The 21,185-nt window shown below is 41.3% G+C and overlaps 1 protein-coding gene across 11 annotated transcripts in view; it reads right to left on the reverse strand.

Annotated features, from left to right (window-relative positions):
- The window catches only part of Fam184a (family with sequence similarity 184 member A), an 89,251-nt gene extending 70,181 nt beyond the window's left edge, over window positions 1-19,070 (reverse strand). For 10 of the 11 annotated variants that reach the window (XM_070015338.1, XM_070015333.1, XM_070015339.1 and 7 more), the window contains exon 1: window positions 18,806-19,070. In XM_070015338.1, the coding sequence (XP_069871439.1) occupies window positions 18,806-18,964 (159 nt within the window). In that variant the 5' untranslated portion in view covers window positions 18,965-19,070. Of the gene's footprint in view, window positions 1-18,328; window positions 18,396-18,805 lie in introns of those variants that run through there. The other variant, XM_070015340.1, reaches the window with a different exon arrangement.
- Window positions 19,071-21,185: the final 2,115 nt, after the last annotated feature.

A 21,185-nucleotide genomic window follows, 5' to 3' on the forward strand; every position in this document is an offset into this window, starting at 1 on the left:
GCCATCCTGAGAAAACGGTGTGTGAGGCTCCATCTCAGCAGTACAAAGCTAGGCATAGTGGCAGGTTCTTGTCAGCATAGCTGTAGCAGGAAATATAAAATAGGAGGACCACAGTCCAGGCCAGACTGAGCAAAAAAAGTGAGACCCTATCTCAAAAATAAGCACAGCACAAATACTAGAGGCATGGTTTGAGGGGTAAATTACCTATATAACCAAGTATGAAACACTGAGTTCAATCCCCAAACATTGCCAAAAGCAAAACCCAAAAAGATTTAGTGGAAAACATGAATAGCTTTCATATTGATTAAGATCTCCGAATTTGAAAAGATGAAGAACTGTGAGGGTAGGATGTCAGCCCATGGACAGCAGTCCTATGGCAACAGAAATATAGGTAGAACTGCCAGTTGGTCTAAACCTGCAGAATGTTACTTACAGAATGAGCTAGATGTACCTCCAGGAACTGAGGTAGAAGAAATGTGAGGTGGAAGAAATGTGTGTTAACGAGCTGTGGTGCTTGCAAAGGCTGCAACAAAAGTAGAACCCTGGGAGAGAGCCAGAATTACTTTTCAATTAAAGAAAGGATATAGAGTTTCTTGTGAAGAGATGAGGCTGCAGAGACATTTGTTCAGGATGGAATGAATTCTAGAAAGCAATTATAAAAGCCTGATGGGTGTCCAAGAGAAGAAAGTACACAGCTGCCTAAGGACAGGTAGAAAATTCAACAGCTTCATTTGAACCTGAGATCCAACAGAAAGAGTCTGAGGCAAGACGGAATGAGCGGGCTTAAAGCTTCTCAAGTGTACTCTGGTCTTACCATTTTTAGCAGGGCCAACTTTGGCCCTTACACAAGATTTCAATTATGTAACTGTCACAAAAGTTCATTTGTACGATGTCAAGCTTTGAAAAAGTTATTTTAAACATCTCTATCATACCTTTAGATTTTTCCCCCCTGTAAAATAAAAATAATCACTGCTCCAAAAACAAACCATAAGAAAATGAAGACTGGTTGGGGCAAGACCATAGCATGAAACAGTAATAAAACTTCTCCAGACAATAAGAATTCCAGGACCAGATTGATTCATTGCTGAAATTTACCTGACCTATAAAAAACATCTAATACTAATGATTCTCAAACTATTCAATAAAATAAAAAGAGAAGAACTTTCAAACTCATTCCACGAAGCCAGTACTATCCTCAATTCAAAACCTCAAAAGGACACAGTAAAAAAAAAAAAAAAAAAAAGGAAGCTGGGCGCCAGTGGCTCACACCTGTAATCCTAGCTGTTCAGGAGGCTGAGATCTGAGGATCGCGGTTCAAAGCCAGCCTGGGCAGGAAAGTTCGTGAGACTCTTATCTCCAATAAACTACTAGAAAACCGGAAGTGGTGCTGTGTCTCAAGCGGTAGAGCGCTCACCTTGAGCTGAAGAGCACAGGGACAGTACCCAAGCCCAGAGTTCAAGCCCTACAACCGACAAAAAAAAAAGGATGAATGCTCTTGATGAACATAGACAAAATTCCTCACTAAAACATTTGCAAACTGAATTACCAGCACATTAATAAGATCATACACTATGATTAAATTTTTTCATACCAGGGACACAATAATACATAAATCAGTAATATTAACAAAACCCAAAAATAGAATCATGGATAAAAAAAAATCACATAATCATCTCAATAAAAAGCCTTCCACAGATTTCATTATCTCTTTATGATAAAAGCCCAGAAAAAAAAAAAAACATGAATAGCAAAAGCAATCCTGATTTAAAAAAGAACAATGCTGAAGGAATATCTGATTTCAAATTATATTACATATTACAGAGCCTTAGTAACAAGAACAGCATAATGCTGGCTAAAACCAGACACACTGGCCAATAGAACAGAACGGAAGACCTAGAAAAAAAACCTACACAGCTATCTCCGTTGATTGCCAACGGAAATGCCAAAAACATAGAAAAAATATATTAAAAAAATAGAGAAAACAGTCTCTTCAACAAATGGTGCTAGGAAAACTGGATATGAAAACTAAAACTAGATCATTATTCTCTCAACTACTCAAAATGGATCAAGGATCTTAATGTATTTCCTTTTTTCCCCCCTGGTCCTGATACACAAACTCAAGGCTTAGGTGCTGTCCCTGAGCTTTTATGCTCAAAGCTAGACTCTTTCACTTAAGCCACAGCTCCACTTCTAACATTTTTGTGGTTAACTAGTAGGAGTCTCAAGAAATTTCCTGGCAGGCTTCAAATTGGAATCCTTAGATCTCAGCCTCCTGAGTAAGATTTACAAGTGTGAGCCACTGGCACCTAGCTATATTCCTAACATGACTATAAATCTTAGTTACTCAGGAGGCTGAGATTTAAGGACTGAGGTTCAAAGCCAACTCAGGCACCAAAGTCTATTAGACTCTTATCTCCAATGAACTACCAGAAAACCCAGAGTGGTACTATGGCTCATAGTAGAAGAGCACTAGCCTTGAGCAAAAAAAGAGCCCTCAGGGACAACACCCAGGTCTAGAGTTCAAGTCCCATAATTGACAAACAAGAACAACAAAAAACCCTTTGAAACAACTAAGAGGAATCTAAAGAAAACACTTCAAGACTTCAAGGTACAGACATAGTGTGTGTATGTGTGTATGTGTGTGCGCACACGTGTGTGTGTGTGTGTGTGTGTGTGTGTAATTCCAATAAATAGCTCAGGTAATGAATAACAGTAAGAATTGACAATGGCAAATAGGATTGATCGCATTAAAAACCTTCACCACAAAAGAATCAAACAGGAATGAAAAGGCTACCTACAGAATGGGTGAAAAATTTTGTCAGCTCTTCTACCAATACAGGATAAAAATATAGCATATATAAAGAACTCAATGTGGGCCTCTCGTTACTCACTAGACACTATATTGAAAATGAACTATACAACTTGTAGGTGTAGACGGGAGGAAAAAACAGAGAGAGAGAAAAAAAGAAAGAGAAAGAGAGAGAGAGAGCATACAAGGGAAGGGGTGACTTTGCCCAAAAAGAAATGTACTCTTTAGTTGACTTATATAACTCTAACTCCTTTATATATCACCTGTATAATAATGATTTTAATTGTTTTTTGGTCAGTGTGGGACCTGAACTCTGGGTTCAGGCGCTGTCCCTCAGCTCTTTAGCGCAAGGCTAGGGCTCTACTACTTGAGCCACAGTGCCATTTCCAGCTTTTTCTGCTTATGTGGTGCTGAGGAATTGAACCCAGGGCCTCAGACATGCAAGGTAAGCATTCTACCATTGAACCATCTTCTCAGCTCTGATTTTATTGTTTTTTAAATCTGGAACATAAGAGTTGTACAAATGTAGAACACTTGTCTAGCAAACATGAGGACCCTTGAGTACACCAAAAATTCTATTTTAAATAAAAGGAAAGAAATGAAAATAAATACAATATCAATAAAAGAACAGATAATTTAGTGAACGAGTAAAGGATCTGAACACATAGTTCACAAAAGAAGTAAAAAGTACCAATAGTTATATAAAAAAGTGTTCATCATATTTAGTGATCAAGGAAATGCAAATTAAAACTACCCTGAAATTCTATCTTACCTTATCTGACAAGCACATAGGCAAATAAAGGAACCCTTCTACAGTGATTGTGGGAATCTAAATAACTACCATATTCCCAGTTATAACACTCCTGGGGTATATACATAAACACAACACAGTTTTATTCAGCCACTAAAGAACAAAATTATGTAACTTTGGTGAAAATGGATGAAACTGGAGAATATTAGGTTAACTGAAACAAACCAGATTCAGAAAGACAAGTATCATGTACTTTTCTTGTACATATACTCTAAGAGGAAAAAAGGAGAGAGAGACAATATAAAAGTAGAAGGGGAACTATTTTGAAAGAATAGAGAAGCAGGTCAAGAAACAAAGGGAGAATAAGGGAAGGTGGTCAAAAAAGTGTGTAGATATGGTCAAACTATACTATGATATAGGAATGTATGAAATGTCACAACAGAACCCATTATTCTGTGTAATTAAGATGCAGTACTAAAATAAGATTGAAGAATAATAAATGACATGATATATGTGAAGTGCTTAGCACTGTAATATTAATTAATTTTAAAAATTTATCTTATTTTCTTTTGTTTGACAGTGCTGTGGCCTGATGTCTCTACTGTTATTGACAATATTCCTCTCAAGAAGTGTTAGGTACACAGGGGACAGGACTGGTGAGCGGCACTGATGCCCACACTGTGGTAGAAACAGCTGTGTTTGTCAGGGGAAACAGTTTCACTCAGAACTAAACATGAAGATGTTTGCCAAACACTGTTTAATTTCAAGTATTCTCCATCCTGTACTTCAGTTATGTTGAAATCTCCCGCAGGACAGGCTGCTGGACTCATTCGTACCCCACTCACCACAGAACCTACTATTTAGTGGTTACTCAAAATGCTTGCTCAGTGACTGTCCATAGAAGAACAAGTATCTATGACTCAGAGATGCTTCTAGAAGCTATATTTAACATAATTTCTATTAGCTGTCTAAAAGATACTTAGATTTGATGTAATATCATTTTCAGATATAAAGCTTAAGCATAAAAATGTGATACACCTAAAATAAGACTTCGATATATATAGTAAATAGAAAAATACTGGCATTTTTATTTGTTATTCTTAATATAGGACAAAGTTTGCAGAAATTTTGTGCAAATAAACTAGCAGACAAGTTGGAAAGGAAGTATGACTAATTTGCTTAAATACATCACATTTTTGCTTCAAAATTTTATTGTGCATTCTAGATGTTCTCAGAAAAAAACCCTAAGTACATGAGATTTGCATTCCAAAACTATATACTCTATATTAGCCATAAAACTGAAGAGCAAGTTACAAGTAAAATTCTAGTATCATCTTCATTCCCTGGTTTTGCCCGCCATTCACTACCATCCCCATCTACTCCCATTACAGTCTCTATAATCCTTAGCCTGCTTTTAAAGAATAAACCAAACATGGGATGCCAAACTAATTCCTTACATTCTCAGGGCCCTATTCCTTGCTGAAATCTGGTTTTGGCTAAACACCCAGATTCTCTTCACTGTGCATATGACTCACGAGACCTAAAGTGATTTATTTGGGCATTTACTTAATTACCCAATGGTGTATTCTCACAAACATTGTAGTCAGACAAACCAGATTCAAATGCCAACTCCTCAAGCAGCATGGCTCATAGCTAGTTACGTACCCTTTCTTACTGTCAGCTTCCTCATGAATTAGTCTCCATCTCATGGGACTTGGTAAGCATGACCACATTATTATGCAGCTTTGAAAACCAAAATGCCTCAGATCAGTAACATCTAGACATTACTTACACACGTAACAAGGATCTTCCCAGTGATCCCCATATTTTCCCTCAACCTATTAGCTTCATCCCATCCTCCCATCTCTACAGTCAATAATAGTAGATTAACCAAATTATTCTCTCCTGAAGCTCTTCAACTTTCTTAAAATCCAGTTCTTGTGCTATACCTAGCAAGAAAGAAAATCAGGTTTGGATTAAACCTGTAATAACCTGCCTGCTTCTCATTTCCACATACTGAACAATAACTGCACAGGACTTTGCAAATATTTGTGTCATTGCCTTTTCTGCTGTATTGTTGTTGGTCTTGAAACCAACAGAACACACCAGATGTGATGACAGGTCACTTTATGATTATATTCTAATGAGACTACAGTTCTACCATGGTCTCCCCTCTGGCTGGCCCAGATCACCTTCTATGAAGAAATTCATGTGGAGAAAAATTAAATAAAGTCTCTTATTAATAGCCATGCAAGGGGACTCAACAATAGACCTCCATCCTGGGTAAGTCTTCAGAGATTAGAGCCCTAGACAGTATCATGAGAAGCCTTAAGCCAGAACCATCCAGCTAAGTAACACTTAAGATTCCTGAACCTCAGAAACTAAGATATTACAAATGTTTCTTGTTTTAAGCTACTAACTGTAGGAGTGGGGATAAATACCCGGCAAGAAACACTAATAAATGTTTTCTCAAATTACTACCTTAACAGATATTAATATCCATCTAGTCTCTGTCCCTTATTCATCAACTATTTATCACACATCTAGTGTGTGTCAGGGACCTGCTAGACTTCCCCTATAATATATTCCCACAAAGTCCTGACAAATGTTCTCAAAACCTTTCTTGTCACCATCATTCTAATTCAAGCCCTCATCATTTCTCATCATATTATTCCAACAGCCTTCCAACAAGGTTCTTTGATTCCTATCTCTTCACAAGAAGAGGATCTATTTAAGACACAAGGTCAGGAGAATCTCTCTCTCTCTCTCTCTCTCTCTCTCTCTCTCTCTCTCTCTCTCTCTCTCTCTCTCTCTCTCTCTCTCTCTCTCTCTCTCTCTCTCTCTCTCTCTCTCTCTCTCTCTCTCTCTCTCTCTCTCTCTCTCTCTCTCTCTCTCTCTCTCTCTCTCTCTCTGCCCCTTTGTGCTCAAGGCTAGTACTCTATCACTTGAGCCACAGCACCACTTCTGATTTTTGAGTGGTTAATTGGATGATAAGAGCCTAGCATGCATGAAGCCCTGGGTTCAATTTCTTAGTATCATATAAACAGAAAAGGCCAGAAGTGGTACTGTGGGTCAAATGGTACAGTGCTAGCTTTGAGCAAAAGAAGCTCAGGGACAGTGCCCTGGCCCTGAGTTCAAGCCCCAGGACTGGAGGGGGCGGGGAGAGTCTCACGGGGACTTTCTTACCTGGGCTAGCTTCAAACCGTGATCCTCAGATCTCAGCTTCTTGAGTAGCTAGGATGACAAGTATGAGCCACTGGTGCCCAGCGAAAATGCTCTCTTAAGGTCATTACTGCAATGACCACCAGGATTGTTGCAGACCAAAACCCCTTAGAGTCTTGACAGTTTTACTAAAATAAGCCTCAGCTTCTCTACCACTATATACATATCAGAAGAGAGAACACACTTTCCAATTATGTCATAAGTGATCAGATACAATTTGATTACATAACTGAGTAGAAAGCCATATAAGTCCTTGCATTAGTTTTCTGATGCTATTGTAATAATTTGTGTGCAATGCAAATTTCCTAATCTTATACTGTTGGAGATTTTACTGGGACGAACTACAAAAGCCCTTGGTGAAGTTGTTTCTTTGCCTTTTCTAGCTTCTAGAGGCCATCAGCATTCCTTGACTTGTGGTTCTCTCCCATTTTCAAAACTAGCCATGATTGGTCAAATATTTCTCCATCTTACCATTGACACTAGAGTTCTACCTCCTCTTTCACTTAGAAAGGATCCTTGTGATATATTTTTATTTTTACTTTTTACAGCTGTAGTGGGAATTGAACTTGGAGCCTTGTACTTACTAGTGGACTTCTATAGGTTGGGCTACTCTGCCAGTCCAACTTTGACAGATCTTGTGATAATACATGCCCCAAACAAATAATGGAGAATAATCAAATATAAGAATAATCACCTCGGGGCTGGGAAGGTAGCTCAGTGGTAGAGCGCTTGCCTTGCACTCATGAGGCCCTGGGTTCGATTCCTCAGCACTACATAAGCAAAAAGAAAAAAGCCGGAAGTGGCGCTGTGGCTCAAGTGGTAGAGCGCTAGCCTTGAGCTGAAGAGCTGAGGGACAGCGCCCAGGCCCAGAGTTCAGGCCCCATGACCGGACCAAAAAAAAAAAAAAAAAGAATAATCACCTCATCTCAATATGTCTAGCTGGGTGCTGGGTGGCTCATGTCTATAATTCTAGCTACTCAGGAGGCTGAGATCCAGAGTATCATAGTTTGAAGCTAGTCCAGACAGTAAAGTACACAAGCTCAATCCCAAAACAAACAGCAAAAAAATGGGTGGGAGGCATGGCTCAAGTGGTAGGGTGCTAGCTGAGCAAGCAAGCTAAATGAGAAAGAGAAAAAGAAAAACAATGCTTAACTTATTCACATCTGTAAATGTAAGGTAACATACACACAGGTTCCAGACATTAGGAGGTAGGCATCTGCCATAGTCCATAATTTTCTCTAGCAAAGCTCAACTAACAAGGAATAGTAATTCAGAATTTAAGGTTAAATATATACGTTATATATACATACACATATAAATATATATATATACACATATATATACATATGTATATCATATATACACATATGTATATGTGTGTGTGTATACCTAAAGAGAACAATATTAAAGTGATGGGTTAGGCTTCAGATTAAACTGTTCTATTTTTCAGGAAGCTAACTTTCCTAACTTCTTCAAGAACACTATGTACTCTTAACTGGGATCTTTTCTTCCTTGGTATTTTTTGAAAAGCACCAGGTGACTGTGACAAGAAAGCACAAACATACCTACATATGCTCCTATTAAAAATTCTGAAAGGGCTGGGGATGAAGCTCAGTAGTAGAATACCTGCTTACCACATTTGGTCTATAAAACAAGCAATCCAAAAACAAACAATAACCACAGAACTCCACCACTCATAGAGCACTCTTCTTTAGATCACTTCAAGCAGGTATGTCAGGAAAGAAACCAGGAAGACTCCTAACACATTCTATATCTGAATAATTCAAAAACATTTCCCCATACATTGCATAAGATTACCACATAAACATTCAACCAAATACACTATAGTCTCCACACTATATGATTTCTAGTAATCTTTAGTTACCTGGGAAAAGGTTTTTAACAAAACCAACTTCCACACCTGTAGTTTCTGCTGGAAAAGATGTAACTACAAACATATTGTAAGCAAATGAGGACTATAAAAGAGAAGGCTTAAAACTAAAACATTCTCAGGATTTTAAAGCTTTTGCTCCATGTTCTGAAGTAATTTAAAATTTAATTGCTTTTTCTGACCTAGGGCAATATGACAGATCTGATTCTGAACATTTTCAGTTAATATACAAGGAAAGGATCTAAATGCAATTTTATCTCATACCTATGACTGCAGGGTGGTGTACGTGGCTGGCACTCAAATGAGTCTTTCGGCCCCCACAATCCCTTCCATCCCTCTCAACAGAGGGTGTTTAGGGAAATAATAATAGTTTACCCTCATGTGAGAGTGTTTAGGGGGTTTAAGTCACACAGGCTCCTGACAGCAGCTGACAAGCCAAAACAGGGGCTGGGTAAACAGTAGATGCAAAATTCTACCTCTGCTTTTAGATAGTTGGTCCTCTTTATTAGAAAACTTTGTATTTATGAATTTACTTACTTGACAAAATGTATAAATAACCCCCAAATCTAAAAGTGAGTTAGGCAAGCTTCGGGCAGACAGGAATTAGGTAGTACTACTGACTGTGAGTTCAGTATTAATGTACCAATAATAATTAGTAAACCAAGTGTTTCAAACAGAAGCACATACCATATTATGTTGTGATGGGCCTAATCCCTGGATTGCATCCTGGAATGTGGAATGTAACTACTGTGAATGAGAATCGACTGCTAAACTTTTACTTTTTTTTTTGCTCAGTCATGGGGCCTGAACTCTGGGCCTGGGTGCTCCCTCAGCTCATCAGCTCAAGGCTAGTGCTCTACCACTTGAGCCACAGCACCACTTTTGGTTTTCTGGTGGTTTATTGGAGATAAGAGTCTCATGGACTTTCCTGCTGGGATTGGCTTTGAACCATGATGCTCAGGTCTCAGCCTCTTAAAAAGCTAGGATTACAGATGTGAGCCACCGGTGCCCAGCTCTAAACCTTTACTTTTGATAGTTGTAGTCCCTAACAACGTAAAACATAACTCCACAGAAAAAGAAAATACAGAATATATGCTAAGCCTAAATGTTAAAGAATACGTCAGCAGAAATGTAAATAGGTGCTGGAGAGAGTGGAAAGGACTTGTGCTTCACATGCCTCTCTTTCACATAAAGTATCTTATTTGGACTTTGTAATAATTTTGTGAGGTAGGCTTTGTTATTCTTACATTTTAGTTGAGTACACTGAAGCTCCTAGAGGTTAAAACATTTATTACAGGCCACATACTAATCAGTGATGAAAAATAAGACTCTCACAGAGACCTGTCTAATAGAAGACCTTTGACCATGTGAGAGGCAATGCTGTGTCCTTCCATTTAGCCCTGGGACTGTAGCTCTCAAGTCTGCCCATCTATACCTACCATACACATACTAACTCCCAGGTTTCAGAAGACCAAGATTTCCCTTCATCTTTTTATTCCCTGGCCAAATAAATTCCCAAGATTTTAACCAAGAAATATATCAACTGAGGCATCATAACTCTAATTAAGAAGTATGTGTAAAGTGCTAGCATAGTTCTTTACCTAAGAAAAGTAGATATATAATTTCTATCCAAAATTACCATAACAAATAGGAAAGTTACTCATAGGTATGCACTTAGCATTCACTAGACTTACTCTGTTAATAAATATGTTGCACTATGTAATTAATATATTTTCATTGCATTTTCTCATTGAAAAGCCAGAAAAAAATAGTCCAAAATGGGAGAGTAAATTAACAGGAATAAAGTAATAGTACCTAACACAATGTCTTTCCTATACTAAATGCTGAAGATTTTTCTAAACACATGGACCTATGTGCTCTCTTTCAGTTACAGCTATTTTCTTTTATCTTAGAGCACATGATTGAACACACATATATACTCACATTCAAACCCACAACTCCCTTCACAAATTAAAAAATATGTTTCACTAGGCAAAACATCTAAGAATAAAACTATCTAGTATTTTGATCATGAACTGTTTCTTGAAGGAAATGAGATTCTGTAGAAAATGCTTAAGGAAGAACAGGATAAGAAAGGCAAATACAGGTTATGTATACTAGTTCAAGAAGGCAAACTGTTCCAAAACCTGAGTCATTTTGTGCCCAAGTGTGATGTCACATGGAAAAATCCCATACCTGACCTCATGTGACACAGATCAAAGCTGATATGCAGGTGTACAAGAAAATAAAAATAAAAAACTGTTTAAAATTTCCTTTAGTCTATGTGTACAGGTGCATATAAACATAACTGAATTTTGTGCTCAGATTTGGATCCCAATTCCAAGGTATATCATAATGTGTATGCAAATATACAAGAATGAAGTGTTTCTGGCCCTCCAGCATTCCAGGTAAGAGATTCTCAACTTATACCTGTGAACACATGGACACACTAGAATAAACTAAACTTGGGGTTGGGAAGTGGCTCAGTGATAGAGCGCTTGCCTTGCATGCCTGAGGCCCTGAGTTCGATTCCTCAGCACCACATAAGCAAAAAGAAAAAAGCCTGAAGTGGTGCTGTGACTCAAGTGGTAGAGCGCTAGCCTTGAGCTGAAGAGCTGAGGGACAGTGCCCAGGCCCAGAGTTCAGGCCCCACGACCAGACCCTAAATAAATAAATAAATAATCTAAACTTGTTCAACCGAAAAGGCCAAAGTCTAAAATTGGCATATTCAAATCATGCACTGCATTTATAAGAAAGAGAGACAGGGCAAATAAAAAAAATCAACAAAATTTACTCAGGAATAATTCAGCATTTATAGGTTTGGCCTAACAGGGTTAGTGAGGGAGAAAACTTGTCACTGGCCTAATTGACTCAGTGTTGTCCTCACTGGCTTTATTTTTTATACCCATCTTATACCCATCCTTCTTGTCCTTTCTGCAGTCCAAGGATGGGTATATATTTTTTGACAGGAGGAAATTTTTGACAGGAAATTACACAAATAATGATTTTCTTGCCATGCTTAGGTTTTCCTGACCAACCTTGAGATAATGTTCAACAGGACAAAAATTTTGACCTGGAAATGCTTAATTCTGTCTCCTCTTACCCAGTACCAATTCTTTCTCTACTTACAGTTAAAGTTAATGCGGTACTGTAAAGAACAGTCTTGGGATTCCTTTATCTGTCTTTCCAACATGGCCACATTTGACTCAATCTCTTACTTCTGCAATTAATTTTTATGTATTTCTTAAATGGCATTTGGAACAAGTGGCCATGCTTATCAGAGTAGAACTCGTATGGCTAGAACATTTCACCTTAAAGCTTCTTGTTACATTACTATAAATTGAGCCTAATTTAGTGTATACATACTAATGGTCATATTAATGATCCAGAGGTAAAAAAGGATTCTAGAAGCATTTATGAATAATATCTTTAAGCCAGGTACCAGCAGTTTATGCCTGTAATCCTAGCTACTCAGGAGGCTGAGATCTGAGGATTGAGGTTCAAAGTCAGACCAGACAGGAATATCTGTGGGACTCTTATTTCCAGTAAACTATCCAAAATGCCACAAGTAGAGTGGTGGCTCAAGAGCTAGCCTTGAGGAAAAGTAGCTCAGCTCAGGGACAGCACTCAGGCCCAAACTGTCGCGCGCGCGCGCGCACGCACGCACACACACACACACACACACACACACACACACACACAGAGAAACACACACACAGTGTTTAAAGTGAGTATATTATACTAGAAGAGGTGACATTACTAATCCCCATGATACATTCCAGGTAGTTATAATAATTTATTCTTTAATAATTAAGTATGAAAAGGAAGAAACTATAGTTTATTAAAACTATCAATTGTATAATAATTCAAAAATTAGAATATGAACAAAATATTTATATTCAAATCTTTCTAGACTTTAATATAGAAATGGTAAATAAAAACAAGATTACAGATTAGCAATTCTAAAAATCACAAGGAATACCATCTTTTTTAGGGTAGACAATGTAGCACACAGAAGCCAAGTCTAACATATCCAAATCCTGTGTATTGCTCTTGACAACTAAGTCTTTGTTTTCCCATCACATTTCTTTACATTTATGCTTCATACCAATTTGGAAGACACTGGCAACTCTCAGAGAGAGAGAGAGAGAGAGAGAGAGAGAGAGAGAGAAAGAGAATAAAATGATAAAACCCAGAAGTTTTACAACTTACTGCATTCCCGAATTGCTTCCAAGAAACAAGAAAGTAAACAGTCAAAAAGACATTTAAAATAACCATAGTAGTAATGTTTATACCAAACAGGGGTTTCTTTCCTTTTTTTTTTTTTTTTTTTGTTTTTGGTCAGCTGTGGGGCTTGAACTCAGGGCCTAGGCACTGCCATGAACTCTTTTGCTCAAGGCTAGTACTCTACCACTTTGAGCCACAGCATAACTTCTGGTTTTCTGGTGATTAAATGAAAATAAAAGTCTCACAGACTTTACTGCACAAGCTGGCTGTGAACCACAATCATCAGATCTCAGCCTCCTGGGTAGCTAGGAATACAGGCATGAGCCACCAGTGCCCAGCTAGGCATGGAAGTCTCTAAGTCAATACAATTTTTTTAACTGGAGTTACTAAAGCTGCTAATAAAAACATGGAAATATTATGACATTTATCTTAAGAACACATGTGGGGGTAGAAGGGGAAGAGGGAAAGTCAGTTATAAAATTTGCAATTTTTAAACCCAGAAAATTTCTACAGTGAAATGGAAAAGCACACCAGTTTCAGAGTGACAACGACAACAAAAATCTGTGATTCAGATCAGTAAAATATGGTTCCAACAGGAGAAAACCAATAGTTCTATGAAACCTTACTGAGTAGTTGTCATTAGAATGTATACAGAGAGCATCTAGTATAGCTGCCAAAGAAATCCAGAGACCTGGTTCAAGTCAAGGTTCTGGTAGTGACAGGTTGTATGTAATCATGAAATAGCTTTTGAGACCTCCACTTTTGCATTTATAAATGTGATAGTTAAGCTGGTTAGAATCTAAAGGTTCGATTAGCTATATACCTTTTCACACTAAAAGTCCCTTTGGGAAATTTTGGACAATTAATCAGATATCATACTTTTGTATACATCAGTGAAATACCAGAAATGAATCTAAACCACTCAGATATGACCAAGTCACTGCACAAGATAATAGTAAAGCCGCAAAGGAGAGAGAAGATGCCGCACTCGGCATGTGCCAGAGCTGAATCCAAACACGATTGGCCATAAGACTTTAAAAAATATATTTGCTATGAATCTAGTATATTAATTCACTTATCTGAGTAAGTAGGGCTACAAATTGAGTACTAAGAAGACTTAATGATACTAAACACAGAGAACAAAAACTACTCTCTGCTCTTTGGGCACTCATCCTAGGTATGACTAAGTGATAAGTGTAGACTGAGTTGTATGAAGAGTGCATTCAGGTGAAGAAACATTTGTAAGAAGCTAATTTGAATTGGTTACTAATAAGGAAGTTTCTACTGAGAACCCAGAGACTTTTAAAAAGAACATTCCAAAGAAAGTACCAGAACATGCTTAAAAATTTCAAGAGAGCATAGCACCAGTGGCTCACACCTGTGATTCTAGCTGCTTAGGAAGCTGAGATCTGAGGATCACGATGGTCTGAAGCCTTCCAGGGAAGATAAGTCAGAGACTGTTGTGTTCAACTAATCAGCAAAAAACATGGGAAGTGCAGGTGTGGCACAAGTGGAAGAGTTCCAGCCTTGAGCAAAACAAAGAGACAGTGCTCAGGCCCCAAGTCCAAACCCAAGTACCAATGTATACACACACACACACACACACACACACACACACACACACACACACACACACACACACACACACACACACACACACACACACACACACACACACACACACACACCTCCACACCTCCAATACTAGTGAGATGGGTTGGAGGGGATTACAGAATGAGTTCTGGAGATTTCTTGAGGGAGAGTTATGATAACAAGGCCTTAAATAGGGAAGAGTTATCCCACGGTAAAGGCTGGGGAAAAAGGCAGGCGGGGTGGGGGGGGAGCTTTGAGGGGACCATGTACTTTGAAGACCTGGCACCTGATTTACTTTGGAAAAATCTAAAGGACAAGAAGAAGCTAGACGAAGATGCATGTGAGACCAGGAGAGAGGGCTGAACTAGGAGCACGGCCGAGTTTATGTGAAGAATGATGGGTCCTATGGACCAGATGTGAATACTATGAGAGACAGACAGAGCTAGGATAGAGTCCTCCCTCCTTATCCATCTTTGCAGGGTTCAGAGACCAGGCCTAGCAAGACAAAGGAGGAAGAGTACACAAACTAGGTGAGAAGAAGTCTGTAACACCCTGTGTTCTGATTATTGGCTCCCCTCCTTGCAAGAGGCAGGGCTAGAGGGTCACCATGGGGTGAAGGAGAAGCTTCATTTTTAACTTAAGCCTGGGTTATAATCCCAGCATTTGGAAAGCAGAGACATAAAGACCAGGGCTTGATACTTGGCCAGGTATGGCAGTGTACCTGTTATCTCAGTTACATGGAAGACCAGCAGAATCCCTGAGGCCAGCCCTAGGCTAGAGGCTGGAGACCATAGCTGAAATACCCAAAAAGTAACTACAAGCATAAAAGAATGGGGGTATGGCTCAAGTGGCAGAGCGCCTGTCTAGCAAGCAGAAGGTCCTGAGTTTAAAACCCACAACTGTCTCCAGGAAGAGGGAGGGACAGCATAATTGTTTAAATAAGAGGAGTATTTTTTAATATATTACCCACATAAATTTTGCAACTATTCTATATATGTACTCTCAATGGCAGCCTGAACAATGAGCCTACTATGTTCTTTTGCAAATCCAACTCTAAAACAGGCATAACCATCCTTCTTTCAAACTTCCATAACTGAGCTCAGAGTTTGAAGACTTGTTCAAGGCCACATTACTACCAAGTTCTAGAGTGGGAATTTTAACTCAGGAGACTGTGTGAAGTTCCCAATAGAAGTTCTGTAATTAAACTACTGTGTACTGGCTGCTTCTACTGACTCCTTTCCAAAAGAAGCAGGATTCTAGTTTAATCTTTACAGTTATAATATCTAACTTTGAAATATTAGCCATTATCAAGTCTCAAACAGTTCTAGTCACTATAGTTCTATCTATAATTCTATTCACCATTAGCAAACTCTTCATGAGTGAAAATGTTAATAGCAGATATCAGTAGTTTCTAACTATCTATACATACTCAATTCATGATATCATGCTTATACCACTGTATATACAGTAAGTCTATGGACTGTTAAATTTGACAATCTCTATGTTTTCACAGAAACTGAAGGGAACTGGCCTCAAAGAGACCTATTATTAGATTGTCTCATTCTTAGGCTTTATTTTAGTAAATACAAACTCAAGAGAGAGGGGTGAGGAAGCCGTAGGAATTTCAGTATAACTTGGAGATACTTGTCTCTTACCTGGCATGATTTTACTACCTCTGCTTCACCCTGCCCTGACCCAAGAACATCTGGCCATTTCTGCTAGACACAGGCATGTGGTAGTGTAGGTAGTATAGGTAGTGTAGGGATACTGCCAGACACCCTAAAATGTGCATAACAGCCCACTGCGCATACAGTACTATTGGCATTTTTAGAATGGAGAAATTTCCACATGGAGAAACCTGAGAAGATAGGATTAAATGTCTGAAGTTCTTAGATGTGGGTGGGGTAATGAGTGTTTAGGAACTGTAACTACAAACACTAAATCAGAGTCCAAGTAACATTCAGTGGTGATTAGGGCCAGCATTCAGCAGTGATGGGCCACTGGCAGACTTGTGGAGAGTGGTGAAAATAGAAAAAGTCATACCTCCTCTATGCACAACTTTGCCCTAACTTGCTTCTTCTGATAAAAGGACAGGAAATTGAAAAGCATTATGTAACAAGGGAAAAAAAAGTTTCCTGAAGAGAAACAGGTTTTATTAAACTCTACCCAGTCTGAGGACCAATTTATGGAGTGTTTCAGGACCAATTTATGGAGGGCTTCAAAGGGTTACAATCTAAAAACAATGTTTGTCCCAGAGGGAACAAAGAAAAACCAGAATAAATATTCATGTGCTTCACGCTGGACATCAGTATTCTGAAGATCAAATGCCAGTGCAGGAGGCCTGGCTTCACCCCACACCCACACTGATGACACAGTTATTGGACCTTTTAGCTTTTCCTTTCTCTAAACTGCAGGTCTTTCTGTTACAAAAGAAAAGACTGAAAACCAGACACTTAGCAACCTCGAAAGTAGTTCTGACAAACAATAAAAAGACAACAAATGAAAACAAGTCAGAAAATTCTCTTCTTTCTTTTGCTTATGCGTGTGTGTGCGCGTGCATGCACACACAAGAGCATGCATGCACATGAACACACACACGTTCCAGTACCAGGCTTGGCTTTGTGCTCCTGTTTGGCTTTTTCACTCAATGCTGGTGCTCTATGACTTGAACCACACCTACATTTCCAGGTTTTGCTGATTAATTGGACCAACTAATATGTTGAATTAAAGCTGTTTTGCAGAGCTACTCAAGAACAATAAAAAATAAAACTAAAATTAAAATATGAGAGAGTCTCACAGACTTTTCCACTGAGGCTTCAAACTTTGATGCTCAGATCTCAGCCTCCTGAGTAACTATGATTAGAAGCCTGGGCCAGAAGCCCAAGGGGTTTTTTGTTGTTGTCATTTGTTTGTTTCTTAAATCAGTACCTAATAACATTTCTTCACTAAGAGCTTTTTAAAAAAAATTCTTTTCTCACCACCTTTTCATTCTCATTTCCTTTGCTTTCTTCCCAATTCCAGTACCTTGATTACTCTCTCAAAAAACCCATTAAAACAAGAGCCAGGCACTAGTGGCTCAGGCCTGTAATCCTAGCTACTCAGGAGTTTGAGATCTGAGGATCATGGTTCAAAGCCAGCCCCGGCAGGAGAGTCCATGACACTCTTAATTAACCACCAGAAAACGGGAAGTGATACTGTGGCTCAAGTGGTAGAGTGCTCACTTTGAGCTGAAATCCTGGGGACAGCGCCCAGGCCCAGAGTTCAAGCCCCACAACCAACAAAACAAGACACTAACAACAAAAAATGCTGAAAATCCAGGAGTTAGTCAGACTTCAGATATCACCCAGCAGTAAAAACCCCTGCAACATCCACCTCTGCTCAGATACCAACATCAAGGGTAGAGTGGTTGTCACCTCTCACTTCCAGACACCACAAATCACTTCTCATTGGGGGAGGACTGCAAAATCGTCCCTAAGAGCCAAATGGAACTGCATCCTAGGTCGGAACTGCTTTGGCTTCACAGGAACCAGCTCTTCCTTATTATCACCATTAAACAAATTAGAGGTAGAAAAAAAAAAAAAGAATCAACTCAAGTTACCATCCTGAAACTACAGTTGTTGAACCGATCCTCAGCGTTTCAGCGCTTCCATTGTCTTTTGATACCTAAAGGCACACACACAGTGTGATTCATCCACAAAGCCCTACTTGACTTCTGGTTAGGATCAGGAATGACTCACTCACTAGACACCTCCCCAAACTGCATGCAAGGAATGCTTTTCCCTCCCACATTCCTCAGAATAATCTCAGAAAAGTTTATTTTCCCTCTGGAACTAACCGTGTGGATCCCATAACACACGGATTAATTGCGAGGATTCCGGGTCGTACCGGGTAAAACGGTACTGCACTTCCTGGGGGACTGGAGCAGGGGTGCCTGGCTGGCGGGAGCCTGGTGGCAAGCTATCCTGGAGCGCAACAGTCAAGCGGATCAACTGTGCTAGAACAGGGAAAGTGAACCCCAATGTGTTCTGGGAGAAGGGAGACGTGGTGGGGGGAGGTTCCTTTCACCCGAAAGCTCCACCAGGGTCAAGGTCCATCCACCCAAACCGTGCAGTGGCGTGGTCTCCCCTGAATCCACGTCGCCAGGCCTCCAGCTTAGTCTGGCGGGGGTGTGTGGGGAGGGCGGGGTGGGTCTCGAGGCCGTGGCTTCCCCGCGGAGCCGGAGGGGCCCCCCGCCTCCCGGCGCCTCCCCCCGGGGGGGGGCGGGGAAGGGAGGTGAGGCACAGGTGCGCCCCGCGGCGCGCGCCCGCCTTACCTTGGTGAGCTGCGCGATCTTCTTGCTCATCTTCAGGTGCATGTCCGGGCTGTAGTCCAGGCAGTGTCCGGCCAGCTGCGCGGCCGCCGGCGTGGGCGCGAATTTGGCCGCCCCGCCGCCGTAATAGTGCTGTTGCCAGCTCATACCCGGGGTCGCCATCTTCCCGACAGACCCCGGCCGGGGCACCTGTGCCCTCGCACGGGGGCAGGCCCGTGTGACAACGATGTCTGGGAGGCCAGAGCCCGGGCGGCCGCTTCCACCCCCGACACCCCGCGTCCGCCAGCCTCGGCCCCACGCGCGTCCCCCTTCGCCAGCCCCCGGTCACCACCCCCTTCCTCCTTCCAGAGACGGGGCGGCCCTGCCCCCGGCCCCAAGCCACCACCCGCGGGCGACAGCCGCGCTGTGCGCACACCCGGGTCCGGCGGCCGCTGCCCCGGGGGTCCGGCCCACCGGCCGTCCGCTCCTCGGCCTGTGAGGGGCGGGCACGCGGTGGGCACGCGGCTCCACGGGTCCCGCTCGCAGCTGGCAGCCGGGATTCTGCGAGACGGCCGCCGCCGCCGGGGCTGCGGAGGGAGGAGGAGGAGACGGGGCGGGCTGCAGCGGAGGAAGGCGGGGACAAGGAGGAGGCCGCGGGAGCGCGGAGCCACCGTTACCAGGGCGCGCGGCCCGCGGAGCGCGCAGCGCGCAGCGCGCGGGGACGGCGACGTCATTTCCCCGGAGCCGAGCTCCGCCCCGCACACCCGCAGCTCCGCGGCCGCGCTGCGGTGCGCGCCCTGCAGAGGGCGCGCTGCTGGGGTCGCGCAGCCCGGGGCATCTCCCGCGTCCCCGTCCCCGGGGAGGAGACCCCTGACCCCGGACCCCAGAGGCGAGTCCTCAGGGTGCTGAGCGTGAAGCTTCATGTAAAATTAACAACATAAAATAAAATCGGCCAACCGTGATCACCCTGGAGTAGCATGAAGTCTTCCGCTCCACAGGGCCTTTCCACGCGCATCCTCGCGCGTGCTGGGCCCCAAGAAGACAAGCAAGCTCACATCCACCCGCCAGGGGTAGTAGAGTGACAGGGACTCGGATCACCCTTGCCTTGATCCTTCCTTCCATACTCTCCCAGATATATTCATTATCATGTCTTGGGTTGACACGGTAGTGCTGAGACCACTGTTGTCCATTCGATACCTAGTATGTATGTGTATGTATGTGTATGTATGTGTAGAAGTAGAAAGTATAATGAGAAGGGCCCAGAATCTCTATATTCTAGACCTGCTTGTGCCACTAAACCACCTCTTTTTCTTCATCTGTAAGACAAGGACATTGGATTAAGTGACTTTTAGGTTTCTTCTATTTCTTATGTATTACATGTTGAATGATTTCACATTTTAGGACAAAGCGTGTGTGTGTGTGTGTGTGTGTGTGTGTGTGTGTGTGTGTGTGTGTGTGTGTGTGTGTGTGAATATACACCATATTGCTTGTTCTTCAACCCCAGCTTCCGCTTCATAACATACTCAAAGCATGTTGCACAAGATAAGCCTAAATATGGTTGTAGATTTTTTTTAGGTTTGATAACACTTCTTTTATTAAACTTCTTTTATTACACAGTCTTCAATGTGCTCTTTTCCAGTCACTCGTTAACTACATTTTCTTCACCATTATTAGTTTTCCCCCCTTTATTAACAATGCCAACCTTGTCTATAAACACCATAACTAGATGCCAATCGGCTTCTGGTATCTATTTGGGACTGAAGCAAATAGTTTATTTGGTGGGTGATCTTGGGAGGCACTAAGGTCAGAGATCTAGTAAGGAGTGGCCCTAAATAATATGTTGCTGAGTTGGTCATCACCGCAGTCAATTGGAATACAGTTCCTAAAGACACTCTTGGAAGAACCCTCTAGAATGCATCCCTCAAGTGGAGCAAAGGCTAATACATTTATCCAATGGTTCACTTCACTCATTTAGTGGAGGGTGTCTTCTGGAGGAATTAATTCCCAGGACGCACATCCAGTGTGGGCTTGAACTTCTGTGGCTTTTGGAGAACGTGGTGAGTTGGGAAAGCAGAGGGCTGCAGCCGCCGCTTGATGGAAAACAGTGGAACTGTCCAGCACCTTTGCTGCTGAAACACAAAACGGTATAGAAGAACACCAGAAGGATATCTCACGGTCTAACCCTGGAACATTTTTTTGGTGTCAGAACATTTTTGTTTTATAAAATCCAATCTGCCACTAAAATTTTAATGTCATATCCGGCTTCTGACTCTGGAAAGTACTTAAAGCATAGCAAACACTAACAGTGATGTTCCCAAGGGCCTCTCCTCCCCTTTCCCATTCCTTCATCCTTGGTGAGTACTCAGCTGACAAAAATTATTTGCTTGAGGAATCCAAGCAACTG

This window comes from Dipodomys merriami, unplaced genomic scaffold (assembly GCF_024711535.1).
Source record: "Dipodomys merriami isolate MVZ:Mamm:240054 unplaced genomic scaffold, mDipMer1.0.p SCAF_112, whole genome shotgun sequence".
Lineage (NCBI taxonomy): Eukaryota > Metazoa > Chordata > Mammalia > Rodentia > Heteromyidae > Dipodomys > Dipodomys merriami.